Consider the following 14,204-nt stretch of genomic DNA (forward strand, 5'->3'; position numbering starts at 1 on the left):
AGAGACCCATAGACTCACCACTACACAGAGACCCATAGACTCATCACACATAGACCCATAGACTCACCACCACACAGAGACCCATAGACTCACCACCACACAGAGACCCATAGACTCACCACCACACAGAGACCCATAGACTCACCACCACACAGAGACCCGTAGACTCACCACTACACAGAGACCCATAGACTCACCACCACACACAGAGACCCATAGACTCACCACCACACAGAGACCCATAGACTCACCACCACACCGAGACCCATAGACTCACCACCACACAGAGACCCATAGACTCACCACCACACAGAGACCCACAGACTCACCACCACACAGAGACCCATAGACTCACCACACACATAGAGACCCATAGACTCATCATCACACAGAGACCCATAGACTCACCACCACACAGAGACCCATAGACTCACCACCACACAGAGACCCACAGACTCACCACCACACAGAGACCCATAGACTCACCACTACACAGAGACCCATAGACTCATCACACATAGACCCATAGACTCACCACCACACAGAGACCCATAGACTCACCACCACACAGAGACCCATAGACTCACCACCACACAGAGACCCGTAGACTCATCACTACACAGAGACCCATAGACTCACCACCACACAGAGACCCATAGACTCATCACTACACAGAGACCCATAGACTCACCACCACACAGAGACCCACCGACTCACCACCACACAGAGACCCATAGACTCACCACACACATAGAGACCCATAGACTCATCATCACACAGAGACCCATAGACTCACCACCACACAGAGACCCATAGACTCACCACCACACAGAGACCCACAGACTCACCACCACACAGAGACCCATAGACTCATCACACATAGACCCATAGACTCACCACCACACAGAGACCCATAGACTCACCACCACACAGAGACCCATAGACTCACCACTACACAGAGACCCATAGACTCACCACCACCACACAGAGACCCATAGACTCACCACCACCACACAGAGACCCATAGACTCACCAACACCACACAGAGACCCATAGACTCACCACCACACAGAGACCCATAGACTCACCAACACACAGAGACCCACAGACTCACCACACACACAGAGACCCATAGACTCACCAGTACACAGAGACCCATAGACTCACCACCACACAGAGACTCACCACCACACAGAGACCCATAGACTCACACAGAGACCCATAGACTCACCACCACACAGAGACCCATAGACTCACCAACACAACACAGAGACCCATAGACTCACCAACACCACACAGAGACTCACCATCCCTGATAGACTCACCACACAGACTCACCACCAGTGAAATATCCACCCCCCCAAAGTGAGGTCAAAGTAAGGTCAAATTGAGGTCAAAGGTTACAACGGAGTTGAGGTCACGTGACTCCCACAGCCTCGTAAATTCATGGAGAGATCCTCCAAGCTGAGGATGGTGGGGGGGAGAGTGGGGGGGGAGAGTGGGGGGGGAGAGTGGGGGGAGAGTGGGGGGAGAGTGGGGGGAGAATGAATGGGTGGGTGGGTGAGTGAGTGGCTGAGAGAGTGGGAGGGTGAGTGTCTGAGTGAGTGGCTGGTTGAGTGGCTGAGTGGGTGGGTGAGTGGGTGAGTGGCTGAGTGGGTGAGTCAGTGGCCGAGTCAGTGGCTGGGTGAGTGAGTAGGTGAGTGAGTGGGTGAGTGAGTGTCTGAGTGAGTGAGTGGCTGGTTGAGTGGTTGAGTGAGTGGCTGAGTGAGTGGGTGGGTGAGTGAGTGTCTGAGTGAGTGGCTGGTTGAGTGGTTGAGTGAGTGGCTGAGTGAGTGGGTGGGTGAGTGGCTGAGTGAGTGGGTGGGTGAGTGGCTGAGTGAGTGGGAGGGTGAGTGTCTGAGTGAGTGGCTGGTTGAGTGGCTGAGTGGGTGGGTGAGTGAGTGGGTGAGTGAGTGTCTGAGTGAGTGAGTGGCTGGTTGAGTGGTTGAGTGAGTGGCTGAGTGAGTGGGTGGGTGAGTGAGTGTCTGAGTGAGTGAGTGGCTGAGTGAATGGCTGAGTGAGTGGCTGAGTGAGTGGCTGGGTGAGTGGCTGAGTGAATGCCTGAGTGAGTGGCTGAGTGAGTGGCTGAGTGAGTGGCTGAGTGAATGCCTGAGTGAGTGGCTGAGTGAGTGGCTGAGTGAGTGGCTGAGTGAGTGGCTGAGTGAGTGGCTGAGTGAGTGGCTGAGTGAGTGTGTGGCTGAGTGAGTGGCTGGGTGAGCGGCTGAGTGAGTGAGTGGCTGAGTGAGTGGCTGAGTGGCTGGGTGAGTGGCTGAGTGAGTGGCTGGGTGAGTGAGTGAGTGACTGAGTGAGTGGGTGAGTGGCTGAGTGAGTGGCTGAGTGAGTGAGTGGCTGGGTGAGTGAGTGACTGAGTGAGTGGGTGAGTGGCTGGTTGAGTGGCTGAGTGAGTGGCTGAGTGAATGGCTGAGTGAGTGGCTGAGTGAGTGGCTGAGTGAGTGGCTGAGTGAGTGGCTGAGCGAGTGGCTAGGTGAGTGGCTGAGTGAGTGAGTGGCTGAGTGAGTGGCTGAGTGAGTGGCTGGGTGAGTGGCTGAGTGAATGGCTGAGTAAGTGGCTGAGTGAGTGGCTGAGTGAGTGGCTGAGTGAGTGGCTGAGTGAGTGGCTGAGTGAGTGAGTGGCTGAGTGAGTGGCTGAGTGAGTGACTGAGTGAGTGGGTGAGTGGCTGAGTGAGTGGCTGGGTGAGTGGCTGAGTGAGTGGCCGAGTGAGTGGCTGGGTGAGTGGCTAAGTGAGTGGCTGAGTGAGTGGCTGGGTGAGTGGCTGAGTGAGTGGCTGAGTGAGTGGCTGAGTGAGTGAGTGGCTGAGTGAGTGGGTGAGTGGCTGAGTGAGTGACTGAGTGGGTGAGTGGCTGAGTGAGTGGCTGAGTGAGTGGCTGAGTGAGTAGGTGAGTGGCTGAGTGAGTGAGTGGCTGAGTGAGTGGCTGAGTGGCTGAATGAGTGGCTGAGTGAGTGAGTGGCTGGGTGAGTGGCTGAGTGAGTGGCTGAGTGAGTGAGTGGCTGGGTGAGTGAGTGGCTGAGTGAGTGGCTGGGTGAGTGAGTGGCTGGGTGGACATCAATCCACGTGAATTTCTCTCCCTGCCACAATAATCTGTTTATTCACCGTTAATTGAACGTCCAATCGCGACCACCAACACAACTTTGCCAAGTATGTACAACAGGTCAACATCGCGATAACCAACAGCGAGAAAAATGAAGTCAAACTAACACACACACACTAACACACACTCACTAACACACTAACACACACACTCACACACACTAACACACACTCACTAACACACACACACATACAAACACACACTAACACACACACTAACACACACACTAACACACACACACTAACACACACTCACTAACACACACACACACTAACACACACACTCACTAACACACACAAACTACCACACACTCACTAACACACACTCACTAACACACACACTCACTAACACACACTAACACACACACTAACACACACACTCACACACTCACACATTCACTAACACACACACACTAACACACACTCACTAACACACACACACTAACACACACACTCACTAACACACTAACACACACTCACACACACTAACACACACTAACACACACACTCACACTAACACACACACTAACACACACACACACTCACTAACACACTAACACACACACACTCACACACTAACACACACACTAACACACACACACACACCTACACACTCACTAACACACACTAACACACACACTAACACACACACTCACACACACTAACACACACTCACACACACACTAACACACACATACAAACACACACTAACACACACACACTAACACACACACACACTAACACACACACTAACACACACACACACTAACACACACACACTAACACACACTAACACACACTAACACACACACTAACACACACACACTAACACACACACTAACACACACACACACTAACACACACACACTAACACACACACACTAACACACACACACACAAACACACACACACTAACACACACACACACTAACACACACACTCACACACACACACACTACACACTAAACACACACACACACACTAACACACACACACTACACACTAAACACACACACACACACTAACACACACACACACTAACACACACACTAACACACACACACTAACACACACACACACTAACACACACTAACACACACACACACTAACACACACACAATAACACACACACAATAACACACACACACTAACACACACACACTAACACACACACACACACACTAACACACACACTAACACACACACACACTAACACACACACTAACTCACACACACACACACACACTAACACACACACACTAACACACACTCACTCACACGCACAGCGAAATCTCAAAGAGTTTTGCTGTCGTTCAGATAGAGTCATGTGCTGTATAAATTAATAACAACAATAATACAATCCCGGCAGTGTGAGAGACACGTCTGATTTGAGTCCGACGTTTCGGCTACCCTACCTACTTAACCACACATGGCAGCTGTGATAACTCACAAACGCCTGTGGTGTGGGTGGGTGTGTTAGTGTGGGTGTGTTAGTGTGTGTGTAGGTGTGTGTGTTAGTGTGTGTGTAGGTGTGTAGGTGTGTGTGTGTTAGTGTGTGTGTAGGTGTGTAGGTGTGTGTAGGTGTGTGTGTAGGTGTGTGTAGGTGTGTGTAGGTGTGTGTGTAGGTGTTTGTGTGTAGGTGTGTGTGTGTAGGTGTGTGTGTAGGTGTGTGTGTGTGTCAGTGTGTATGTGTAGGTGTGTGTGTGTGTAGGTTTGTGTGTAGGTGTGTATGTAGGTGTGTGTGTAGGTGTGTGTGTGTTTGTGTGTAGGTGTGTGTGTAGGTGTGTGTGTAGGTGTTTGTGTGTAGGTGTGTGTGTGTGTAGGTGTGTGTGTAGGTGTGTGTGTGTGTACGCGTGTGTGTGTAGGTGTGTGTGTGTGTAGGTGTGTGTGTAGGTGTGTGTGTAGGTGTGTGTGTAGGTGTGTGTGTGTAGGTGTGTGTGTGTGTAGGTGTGTGTGTGTGTAGGTGTGTAGGTGTGTGTGTAGGTGTGTGTAGGTGTGTGTGTGTAGGTGTGTGTGTAGGTGTGTGTGTGTAGGTGTTTGTGTGTAGGTGTGTGTGTAGGTGTTTGTGTGTAGGTGTGTGTGTAGGTGTTTGTGTGTAGGTGTGTGTGTGTGTGTGTAGGTGTGTAGGTGTGTGTGTGTGTACGCGTGTGTGTGTAGGTGTGTGTGTAGGTGTGTGTGTAGGTGTGTGTGTGTAGGTGTGTGTGTGTGTAGGTGTGTGTGTGTGTAGGTGTGTAGGTGTGTGTGTAGGTGTGTGTAGGTGTGTGTGTAGGTGTGTGTGTGTAGGTGTGTGTGTGTGTAGGTGTGTGTGTAGGTGTGTGTGTGTGTGTAGGTGTGTGTGTGTGTAGGTGTGTGTATGTGTGTGTGGGTGTGTGTGTGTGTAGGTGTGTGTGTAGGTGTGTGTGTGTGTGTGTAGGTGTGTGTGTAGGTGTGTGTAGGTGTGTGTGTGTGTAGGTGTGTGTGTAGGTGTGTGTGTAGGTGTGTGTGTGTGTGTAGGTGTGTGTGTCAGTGTGTGTGTGTAGGTGTGTGTAGGTGTGTGTGTAGGTGTGTGTGTGTGTGTGTAGGTGTGTGTGTTAGTGTGTAGGTGTGTGTGTAGGTGTGTGTGTGTAGGTGTGTGTGTGTAGGTGTGTGTGTCTGTTCATGAATGATATTAGGATGCAGACTATAATAATCCTACACCTCATATCCCCTATAACCCTGCATCCCATACAGAACCCTACACCTCACATCCCCTATAACCCTGCATCCCATACAGAACCCAACACCTTACATCCCCTATAACCCTGCATCCCATATAGAACCCTACACCTCACATCCCCTATAAACCTGCATCCCATACAGAACCCTACACCTCACATCCCCTATAACCCTGCATCCCATACAGAACCCTACACCTCACATCCCCTATAAACCTGCATCCCATACAGAACCCTACAGCCCTATATCCCGGTCCCCTATAACCACTCCAACCCTATAACACTTTCCCCTATAACCTCCCGACCCAAAACAAGACCAGCCCCACCCCCGCACCTCCCGGCCACCGTCACAACCGGGTCGTCCGCCACTAATCCCATACTAATCCCATACTAATCCCATACTAAGCCTCTATCATTCCCTTTCAATGCCCTATCATTCCTCCCCTACTAACTCCCTCCCACCTACTAATTCCCCTACTATAATAATCCCTCCCCGCCCACGCGCCCCCCACCCTACTAATTCCCCTACTAATTCCCTCCCCTACTAATTCCCCTATTAACCCCCCGCCCCTGTGACCATCAGACGCTCAAAAAATGACCCCCTCCAAAAATCTTTGGGGACTTTTGCTGCTGCTGATGATGCTGATGATGCTGCTGAGGTTGCTGATGATGATGCTGCTGAGGCTGAGGCTGCTGATGATGATGATGATGATGATCCAAATCTGTGACGAGCGGCAGGAGTGGAGATTTGTGATTGCCGGAAGAATCCAACTTGGCCTGGCAGGGCGGGAGGGCGGGGGAGAGATAACGGGGCAGACAGTGAGTCAGTCAGTAGGTTAGTCAGTAGGTTAGTCAGTAGGTTAGTCAGTTAGTAGGTTAGTCAGTTAGTTAGTCTGTTAGTTAGTCAGTTAGTTAGTCAGTTAGTAGGTTAGTTAGTCAGTTAGTCAGTTAGTTAGGTAGTCAGTAGGTTAGTCAGTCAGGCAGTTAGTCAGTTAGTTAGTCAGTTAGTCAGTCAGTTAGTCAGTTAGTTAGTCAGTCAGTCAGTAGGTTAGTCAGTCAGTCTGTTAGTCAGGCAGTTAGTCAGTCAGTCAGTAGGTTAGTCAGTCAGTCAGTAGGTTAGTCAGTCAGTTAGTAAGTCTGTTAGTCAGTCGGTTAGTCAGTCAGGCTGTTAGTCAGTCTGTTAGTCAGTCAGTAGGTTAGTCAGTCAGTAGGTTAGTCAGTCAGGCTGTTAGTCGTCAGTCAGTCAGTAGGTTAGTCAGTCAGGCTGTTAGTCAGTCAGTTAGTCAGTCAGTAGGTTAGTTAGTCAGTTAGTCAGTCAGTTAGTTAGTCAGTAGGTTAGTCACTCAGTCTGTTAGTTAGTCAGTTAGTTAGTCAGTAGGTTAGTTAGTCAGTCAGTCAGTCACTCTCTCAGTCAGTAGGTTAGTTAGTCAGTCAGTCCGTCAGTCAGTCCGTGAGTCAGTCAGTTAGTCAGTCACTCAGTTAGTCAGTCAGTCAGTTAGTCAGTCAGTCAGTCTCTCAGTCAGTAGGTTAGTTAGTCAGTTAGTCAGTCAGTCCGTGAGTCAGTCAGTTAGTCAGTTACTCAGTCAGTTAGTCAGTCAGTTAGTCAGTCAGTCAGTCAATCAGTCAGTCAGTCAGTTAGTCAGTCAGTCGCTCAGTCAGTTACTGAGTTAGTCAGGCAGTTAGTCAGTCAGTCAGTCAGTTAGTCAGTCAGTCAATCAGTCAGTCAGTTAGTCAGTCGCTCAGTCAGTTACTCAGTTAGTCAGGCAGTCGCTCAGTCAGTTAGTCAGTCACTCACTCACTCAGTCAGTTACTCACTCAGTCAGTCACTCACTCAGTCAGTCAGTTAGTTAGTCAGTCAGTCAGTTAGTCAGGCAGTCGCTCAGTCAGTTAGTCAGTGATCACTCAGTCAGTCAGTCATCCACCCACTCACCCACTCACCCACCCACTCACCCACCCACTCACCCACTCACTCACCCACCCACTCACCCTCCCACTCACCCACCCACTCACCCACCCACCCTCCCACCCACCCTCCCACCCACCCTCCCACCCACTCACCCACTCACTCACTCACCCACCCACCCTCCCACCCACTCACCCACCCTCCCACCCACTCACCCTCCCACCCACCCTCCACACTCCACCCACACTCCACCCACACTCCACCCACACCCACACTCCCCACCCACCTTATTGTACGCTAGTACCCCCAGGATCGCGATCATCATCCCGGTGATGTTGAGTCCCGTGACGGGGTTCCTGAGAAGCATCAAGGACACAGCCACCACCACGATCCTTTTGGTAGCGTTGGCCACTGAGTATGACACCGGACTAACGAGGTTCAGAACGCTGAAGGCCACCAGGTTCTGGGCAAAGTTGCAGAAACCGCTGAGAGTGAGAAGAAGCAGCAGCCAGGACCACTCACTCACGCTGGTCTGGTGGGTGGGTGGGTGGGAGAGAGAGATGGTGGGTGGGTGGGAGAGATGGTGGGTGGGTTAGAGGGACACTCAGCTAATCACTCAGACACTCACCCACTCATCCACTCACTTACTCAGCCACTCACTCACCCACTCAGCTACTCAATCAACCACCCACTTACTCACTCACCCACTCATCCACTCACTCACTTACTCACTCACTCACTCACCCACTCATCCACTCACTCACTCAGCCACTCACTCACTCACTCAGCCACTCACTCAGCCACTCACTCACTCAGCCACTCACTCACCCACTTACAGAGAGAGACAGAGAGACACAGACAGACACAGAAAGACAGACAGACACAGAGAGACAGAGAGACAGAGAGACACGTTCTGGGCAAAGTTACAGAAACCACTGAGAGTGAGAAGAAGAAGCAGCCAGGACCACTCACTCACGCTGGTCTGGTGGGTGGGAGAGATGGTGGGTGGGAGAGAGAGATGGTGGGTGGGTTAGAGGGACATTCAGCGAGTCACTCAGACACTCAGACACTCAATCAACCACTCACTCACTCACTCAGCCACTCACTCACTCACCCACTCACCCACTCACTCACTCAGCCACTCACTCACTCAGCCACTTACTCACTCACCCACTCATCCACTCACTCACCCACTCACTCACTTACTCACCCACTTACTCACTCACCCACTCACTCACTCAGCCACTCACTCACTCAGCCACTTACTCACTCACCCACTCATCCACTCACTCACTCAGCCACTCACTCAGCCACCCACTCACTCACTCAGCCACTCACTCACCCACCCACCCATCCAGACAGACAGAGAGACAGAGACTCGCAGACACACACAGAGAGACACAGACAGACACAGAGAGACAGAGAGACAGAGAGACAGAGAGACACGTTCTGGGCAAAGTTACAGAAACCGCTGAGAGTGAGAAGAAGCAGCAGCCAGGACCACTCACTCACGCTGGTCTGGTGGGTGGGTGGGTGGGAGAGAGAGATGGTGGGTGGGTGGGAGATACATTTAGCGAGTCACTCAGACACTCACTCAGCCACTCAATCAACCACTCACTCACCCACCCACTCACCCACGCACTCACTCACTCACTCACCCACTCACTCACCCACTCACTCACCCACCCACTCACCCATTCACTCACTCACCCACTCACTCACCCACTCACTCACCCACCCACTCACCCACCCACTCACTCACCCACTCACCCACTCACTCACCCACTCACTCACTCACTCACCCACTCACCCACTCACTCACCCACTCACTCACTCACCCACTCACCCACTCACCCACTCACTCACTCACCCACTCACCCACCCACTCACTCACTCACCCACTCACTCACTCACCCACTCACTCACCCACTCACCCCACCCCCACCCCACGACCTCATCACAACCCACCGTGAAATCCATCCGCAGGAAGTCCACTCCATCAAAGTAGACCCACGTGGGGACCATGAAAATCAGCGCGAGTCGCCCCAGCAGGTAAAGCAGCCGCAGGTGGTGCATGCCCGTATCCCGCAGCATCTGAGGAGGAGGGTGAGCGGGACTACTTTACGTATCCCGGGGCGGGAGTTTGAGGGACTACTTTGTTGATGTATCCCGGGGAGTGTGAGGGACTACTTTGTTGACGTATCCCTGGGCGGGGAGTGTGAGGGACTACTTTGTTGACGTATCCCTGGGCGGGGAGTGTGAGGGACTACTTTGTTGACGTATCCCTGGGCGGGGAGTGTGAGGGACTACTTTGTTGACGTATCCCTGGGCGGGGAGTGTGAGGGACTACTTTGTTGACGTATCACGGGGAGTGTGAGGGACTACTTTGTTGACGTATCACGGGGAGTGTGAGGGACTACTTTGTTGATGTATCACGGGGCGGGGAGTGTGAGGGACTACTTTGTTGACGTATCACGGGGAGTGTGAGGGACTACTTTGTTGACGTATCCCTGGGCGGGGAGTGTGAGGGACTACTTTGTTGACGTATCACGGGGCGGGGAGTGTGAGGGACTACTTTGTTGACGTATCACGGGGCGGGGAGTGTGAGGGACTACTTTGTTGATGTATCCCTGGGCGGGGAGTGTGAGGGACTACTTTGTTGATGTATCACGGGGCGGGGAGTGTGAGGGACTACTTTGTTGATGTATCACGGGGCGGGGAGTGTGAGGGACTACTTTGTTGATGTATCCCTGGGCGGGGAGTGTGAGGGACTACTTTGTTGACGTATCACGGGGAGTGTGAGGGACTACTTTGTTGATGTATCCCTGGGCGGGGAGTGTGAGGGACTACTTTGTTGATGTATCCCAGGGCGGGGAGTGTGAGGGACTACTTTGTTGATGTATCCCAGGGCGGGGAGTGTGAGGGACTACTTTGTTGATGTATCCCTGGGCGGGGAGTGTGAGGGACTACTTTGTTGACGTATCCCTGGGCGGGGAGTGTGAGGGACTACTTTGTTGACGTATCACGGGGCGGGGAGTGTGAGGGACTACTTTGTTGATGTATCACGGGGAGTGTGAGGGACTACTTTGTTGATGTATCCCTGGGCGGGGAGTGTGAGGGACTACTTTGTTGACGTATCCCTGGGCGGGGAGTGTGAGGGACTACTTTGTTGATGTATCACGGGGAGTTTGAGGGACTACTTTGTTGATGTATCACGGGGCGGGGAGTGTGAGGGACTACTTTGTTGATGTATCACGGGGAGTGTGAGGGACTACTTTGTTGATGTATCACGGGGCAGGGAGTGTGAGGGACTACTTTGTTGACGTATCCCTGGGCGGGGAGTGTGAGGGACTACTTTGTTGACGTATCACGGGGAGTGTGAGGGACTACTTTGTTGATGTATCCCTGGGCGGGGAGTGAGGGACTACTTTGTTGACGTATCACGGGGAGTGTGAGGGACTACTTTGTCGACGTATCCCTGGGCGGGAGTGTGAGGGACTACTTTGTTGACGTATCACGGGGAGTGTGAGGGACTACTTTGTTGACGTATCACGGGGCGGGGAGTGTGAGGGACTACTTTGTTGACGTATCACGGGGAGTGTGAGGGACTACTTTGTTGATGTATCACGGGGCGTGTGAGGGACTACTTTGTTGATGTATCACGGGGCAGGGAGTGTGAGGGACTACTTTGTTGACGTATCACGGGGAGTGTGAGGGACTACTTTGTTGATGTATCACGGGGCAGGGAGTGTGAGGGACTACTTTGTTGATGTATCCCTGGGCGGGGAGTGTGAGGGACTACTTTGTTGACGTATCACGGGGAGTGAGGGACTACTTTGTTGACGTATCCCTGGGCGGGGAGTGTGAGGGACTACTTTGTTGATGTATCCCTGGGCGGGGAGTGTGAGGGACTACTTTGTTGATGTATCCCTGGGCGGGGAGTGTGAGGGACTACTTTGTTGACGTATCACGGGGCGTGTGAGGGACTACTTTGTTGACGTGTCACGGGGAGTGTGAGGGACTACTTTGTTGACGTATCACGGGGAGTGTGAGGGACTACTTTGTTGATGTATCACGGGGAGTGTGAGGGACTACTTTGTTGACGTATCCCTGGGCGGGGAGTGTGAGGGACTACTTTGTTGACGTATCACGGGGAGTGTGAGGGACTACTTTGTTGACGTATCACGGGGAGTGTGAGGGACTACTTTGTTGATGTATCCCTGGGCGGGGAGTGTGAGGGACTACTTTGTTGATGTATCACGGGGAGTGTGAGGGACTACTTTGTTGACGTATCACGGGGCGGGGAGTGTGAGGGACTACTTTGTTGATGTATCCCTGGGCGGGGAGTGTGAGGGACTACTTTGTTGACGTATCACGGGGAGTGTGAGGGACTACTTTGTTGATGTATCCCTGGGCGGGGAGTGTGAGGGACTACTTTGTTGACGTATCACGGGGAGTGTGAGGGACTACTTTGTTGACGTATCACGGGGAGTGTGAGGGACTACTTTGTTGACGTATCACGGGGAGTGTGAGGGACTACTTTGTTGATGTATCACGGGGCGGGGAGTGTGAGGGACTACTTTGTTGATGTATCACGGGGCGGGGAGTGTGAGGGACTACTTTGTTGATGTATCCCTGGGCGGGGAGTGTGAGGGACTACTTTGTTGACGTATCACGGGGAGTGTGAGGGACTACTTTGTTGACGTATCACGGGGAGTGTGAGGGACTACTTTGTTGACGTATCACGGGGAGTGTGAGGGACTACTTTGTTGACGTATCACGGGGCGGGGAGTGTGAGGGACTACTTTGTTGACGTATCACGGGGGAGTGTGAGGGACTACTTTGTTGACGTATCACGGGGCGGGGAGTGTGAGGGACTACTTTGTTGATGTATCTCGGGGAGTGTGAGGGACTACTTTGTTGGCGTATCACGGGGAGTGTGAGGGACTACTTTGTTGACGTATCACGGGGCGGGGAGTGTGAGGGACTACGTTGTTGACGTATCCCTGGGCGGGGAGTGTGAGGGACTACTTTGTTGATGTATCCCGGGGCGGGGAGTGTGAGGGACTACTTTGTTGACGTATCCCTGGGCGGGGAGTGTGAGGGACTACTTTGTTGATGTATCCCGGGGCGGGGAGTTTGAGGGACTACTTTGTTGATTTATCACGGGGCGGGGAGTGTGAGGGACTACTTTGTTGATGTATCCCTGGGCGGGGAGTGTGAGGGACTACTTTGTTGACGTATCACGGGGAGTGTGAGGGACTACTTTGTTGACGTATCACGGGGAGTGTGAGGGACTACTTTGTTGACGTATCCCGGGGCGGGGAGTGTGAGGGACTACTTTGTTGATGTATCACGGGGAGTGTGAGGGACTACTTTGTTGACGTATCACGGGGAGTGTGAGGGACTACTTTGTTGATGTATCCCGGGGCGGGGAGTGTGAGGGACTACTTTGTTGATGTATCTCGGGGAGTGTGAGGGACTACTTTGTTGGCGTATCACAGGGAGTGTGAGGGACTACTTTGTTGACGTATCACGGGGCAGGGAGTGTGAGGGACTACTTTGTTGACGTATCACGGGGAGTGTGAGGGACTACTTTGTTGATGTATCCCGGGGCGGGGAGTTTGAGGGACTACTTTGTTGATTTATCACGGGGCGGGGAGTGTGAGGGACTACTTTGTTGATGTATCCCTGGGCGGGGAGTGTGAGGGACTACTTTGTTGACGTATCACGGGGAGTGTGAGGGACTACTTTGTTGACGTATCACGGGGAGTGTGAGGGACTACTTTGTTGACGTATCCCGGGGCGGGGAGTGTGAGGGACTACTTTGTTGATGTATCACGGGGAGTGTGAGGGACTACTTTGTTGACGTATCACGGGGAGTGTGAGGGACTACTTTGTTGATGTATCCCGGGGCGGGGAGTGTGAGGGACTACTTTGTTGATGTATCTCGGGGAGTGTGAGGGACTACTTTGTTGGCGTATCACGGGGAGTGTGAGGGACTACTTTGTTGACGTATCACGGGGCGGGGAGTGTGAGGGACTACTTTGTTGACGTATCACGGGGAGTGTGAGGGACTACTTTGTTGGCGTATCACGGGGAGTGTGAGGGACTACTTTGTTGATGTATCACGGGGCGGGGAGTGTGAGGGACTACTTTGTTGACGTATCACGGGGAGTGTGAGGGACTACTTTGTTGGCGTATCACGGGGAGTGTGAGGGACTACTTTGTTGACGTATCACGGGGAGTGTGAGGGACTACTTTGTTGGCGTATCACGGGGAGTGTGAGGGACTACTTTGTTGATGTATCCCTGGGCGGGGAGTGTGAGGGACTACTTTGTTGACGTATCACGGGGCGGGGAGTGTGAGGGACTACTTTGTTGATGTATCACGGGGAGTGTGAGGGACTACTTTGTTGACGTATCCCTGGGCGGGGAGTGTGAGGGACTACTTTGTTGAT

The 14,204-nt window shown here is 52.4% G+C and overlaps 1 protein-coding gene across 3 annotated transcripts in view; it reads right to left on the minus strand.

Moving 5' to 3' along the window:
• Positions 1–6,381: 6,381 nt before the first annotated feature.
• The window catches only part of LOC116938013 (solute carrier family 35 member E1), a 31,898-nt gene continuing 24,075 nt past the window's right edge, over positions 6,382–14,204 (minus strand). For all 3 annotated transcript variants that reach the window (XM_076057844.1, XM_076057846.1, XM_076057845.1), the window contains 3 exons: positions 9,713–9,838; positions 8,031–8,276; positions 6,382–6,618 (listed from right to left, as the gene is read on the minus strand). In XM_076057844.1, coding sequence (XP_075913959.1) covers positions 6,421–6,618; positions 8,031–8,276; positions 9,713–9,838 — 570 coding nt within the window. In that variant the 3' untranslated portion in view covers positions 6,382–6,420. The remainder of the gene's footprint in view (positions 6,619–8,030; positions 8,277–9,712; positions 9,839–14,204) is intronic.

This window comes from Petromyzon marinus, chromosome 85 (assembly GCF_048934315.1).
Source record: "Petromyzon marinus isolate PM22_M1 ecotype Great Lakes invasive population chromosome 85, UKy_Petmar_22M1.pri1.0, whole genome shotgun sequence".
NCBI classification, from domain to species: domain Eukaryota; kingdom Metazoa; phylum Chordata; class Hyperoartia; order Petromyzontiformes; family Petromyzontidae; genus Petromyzon; species Petromyzon marinus.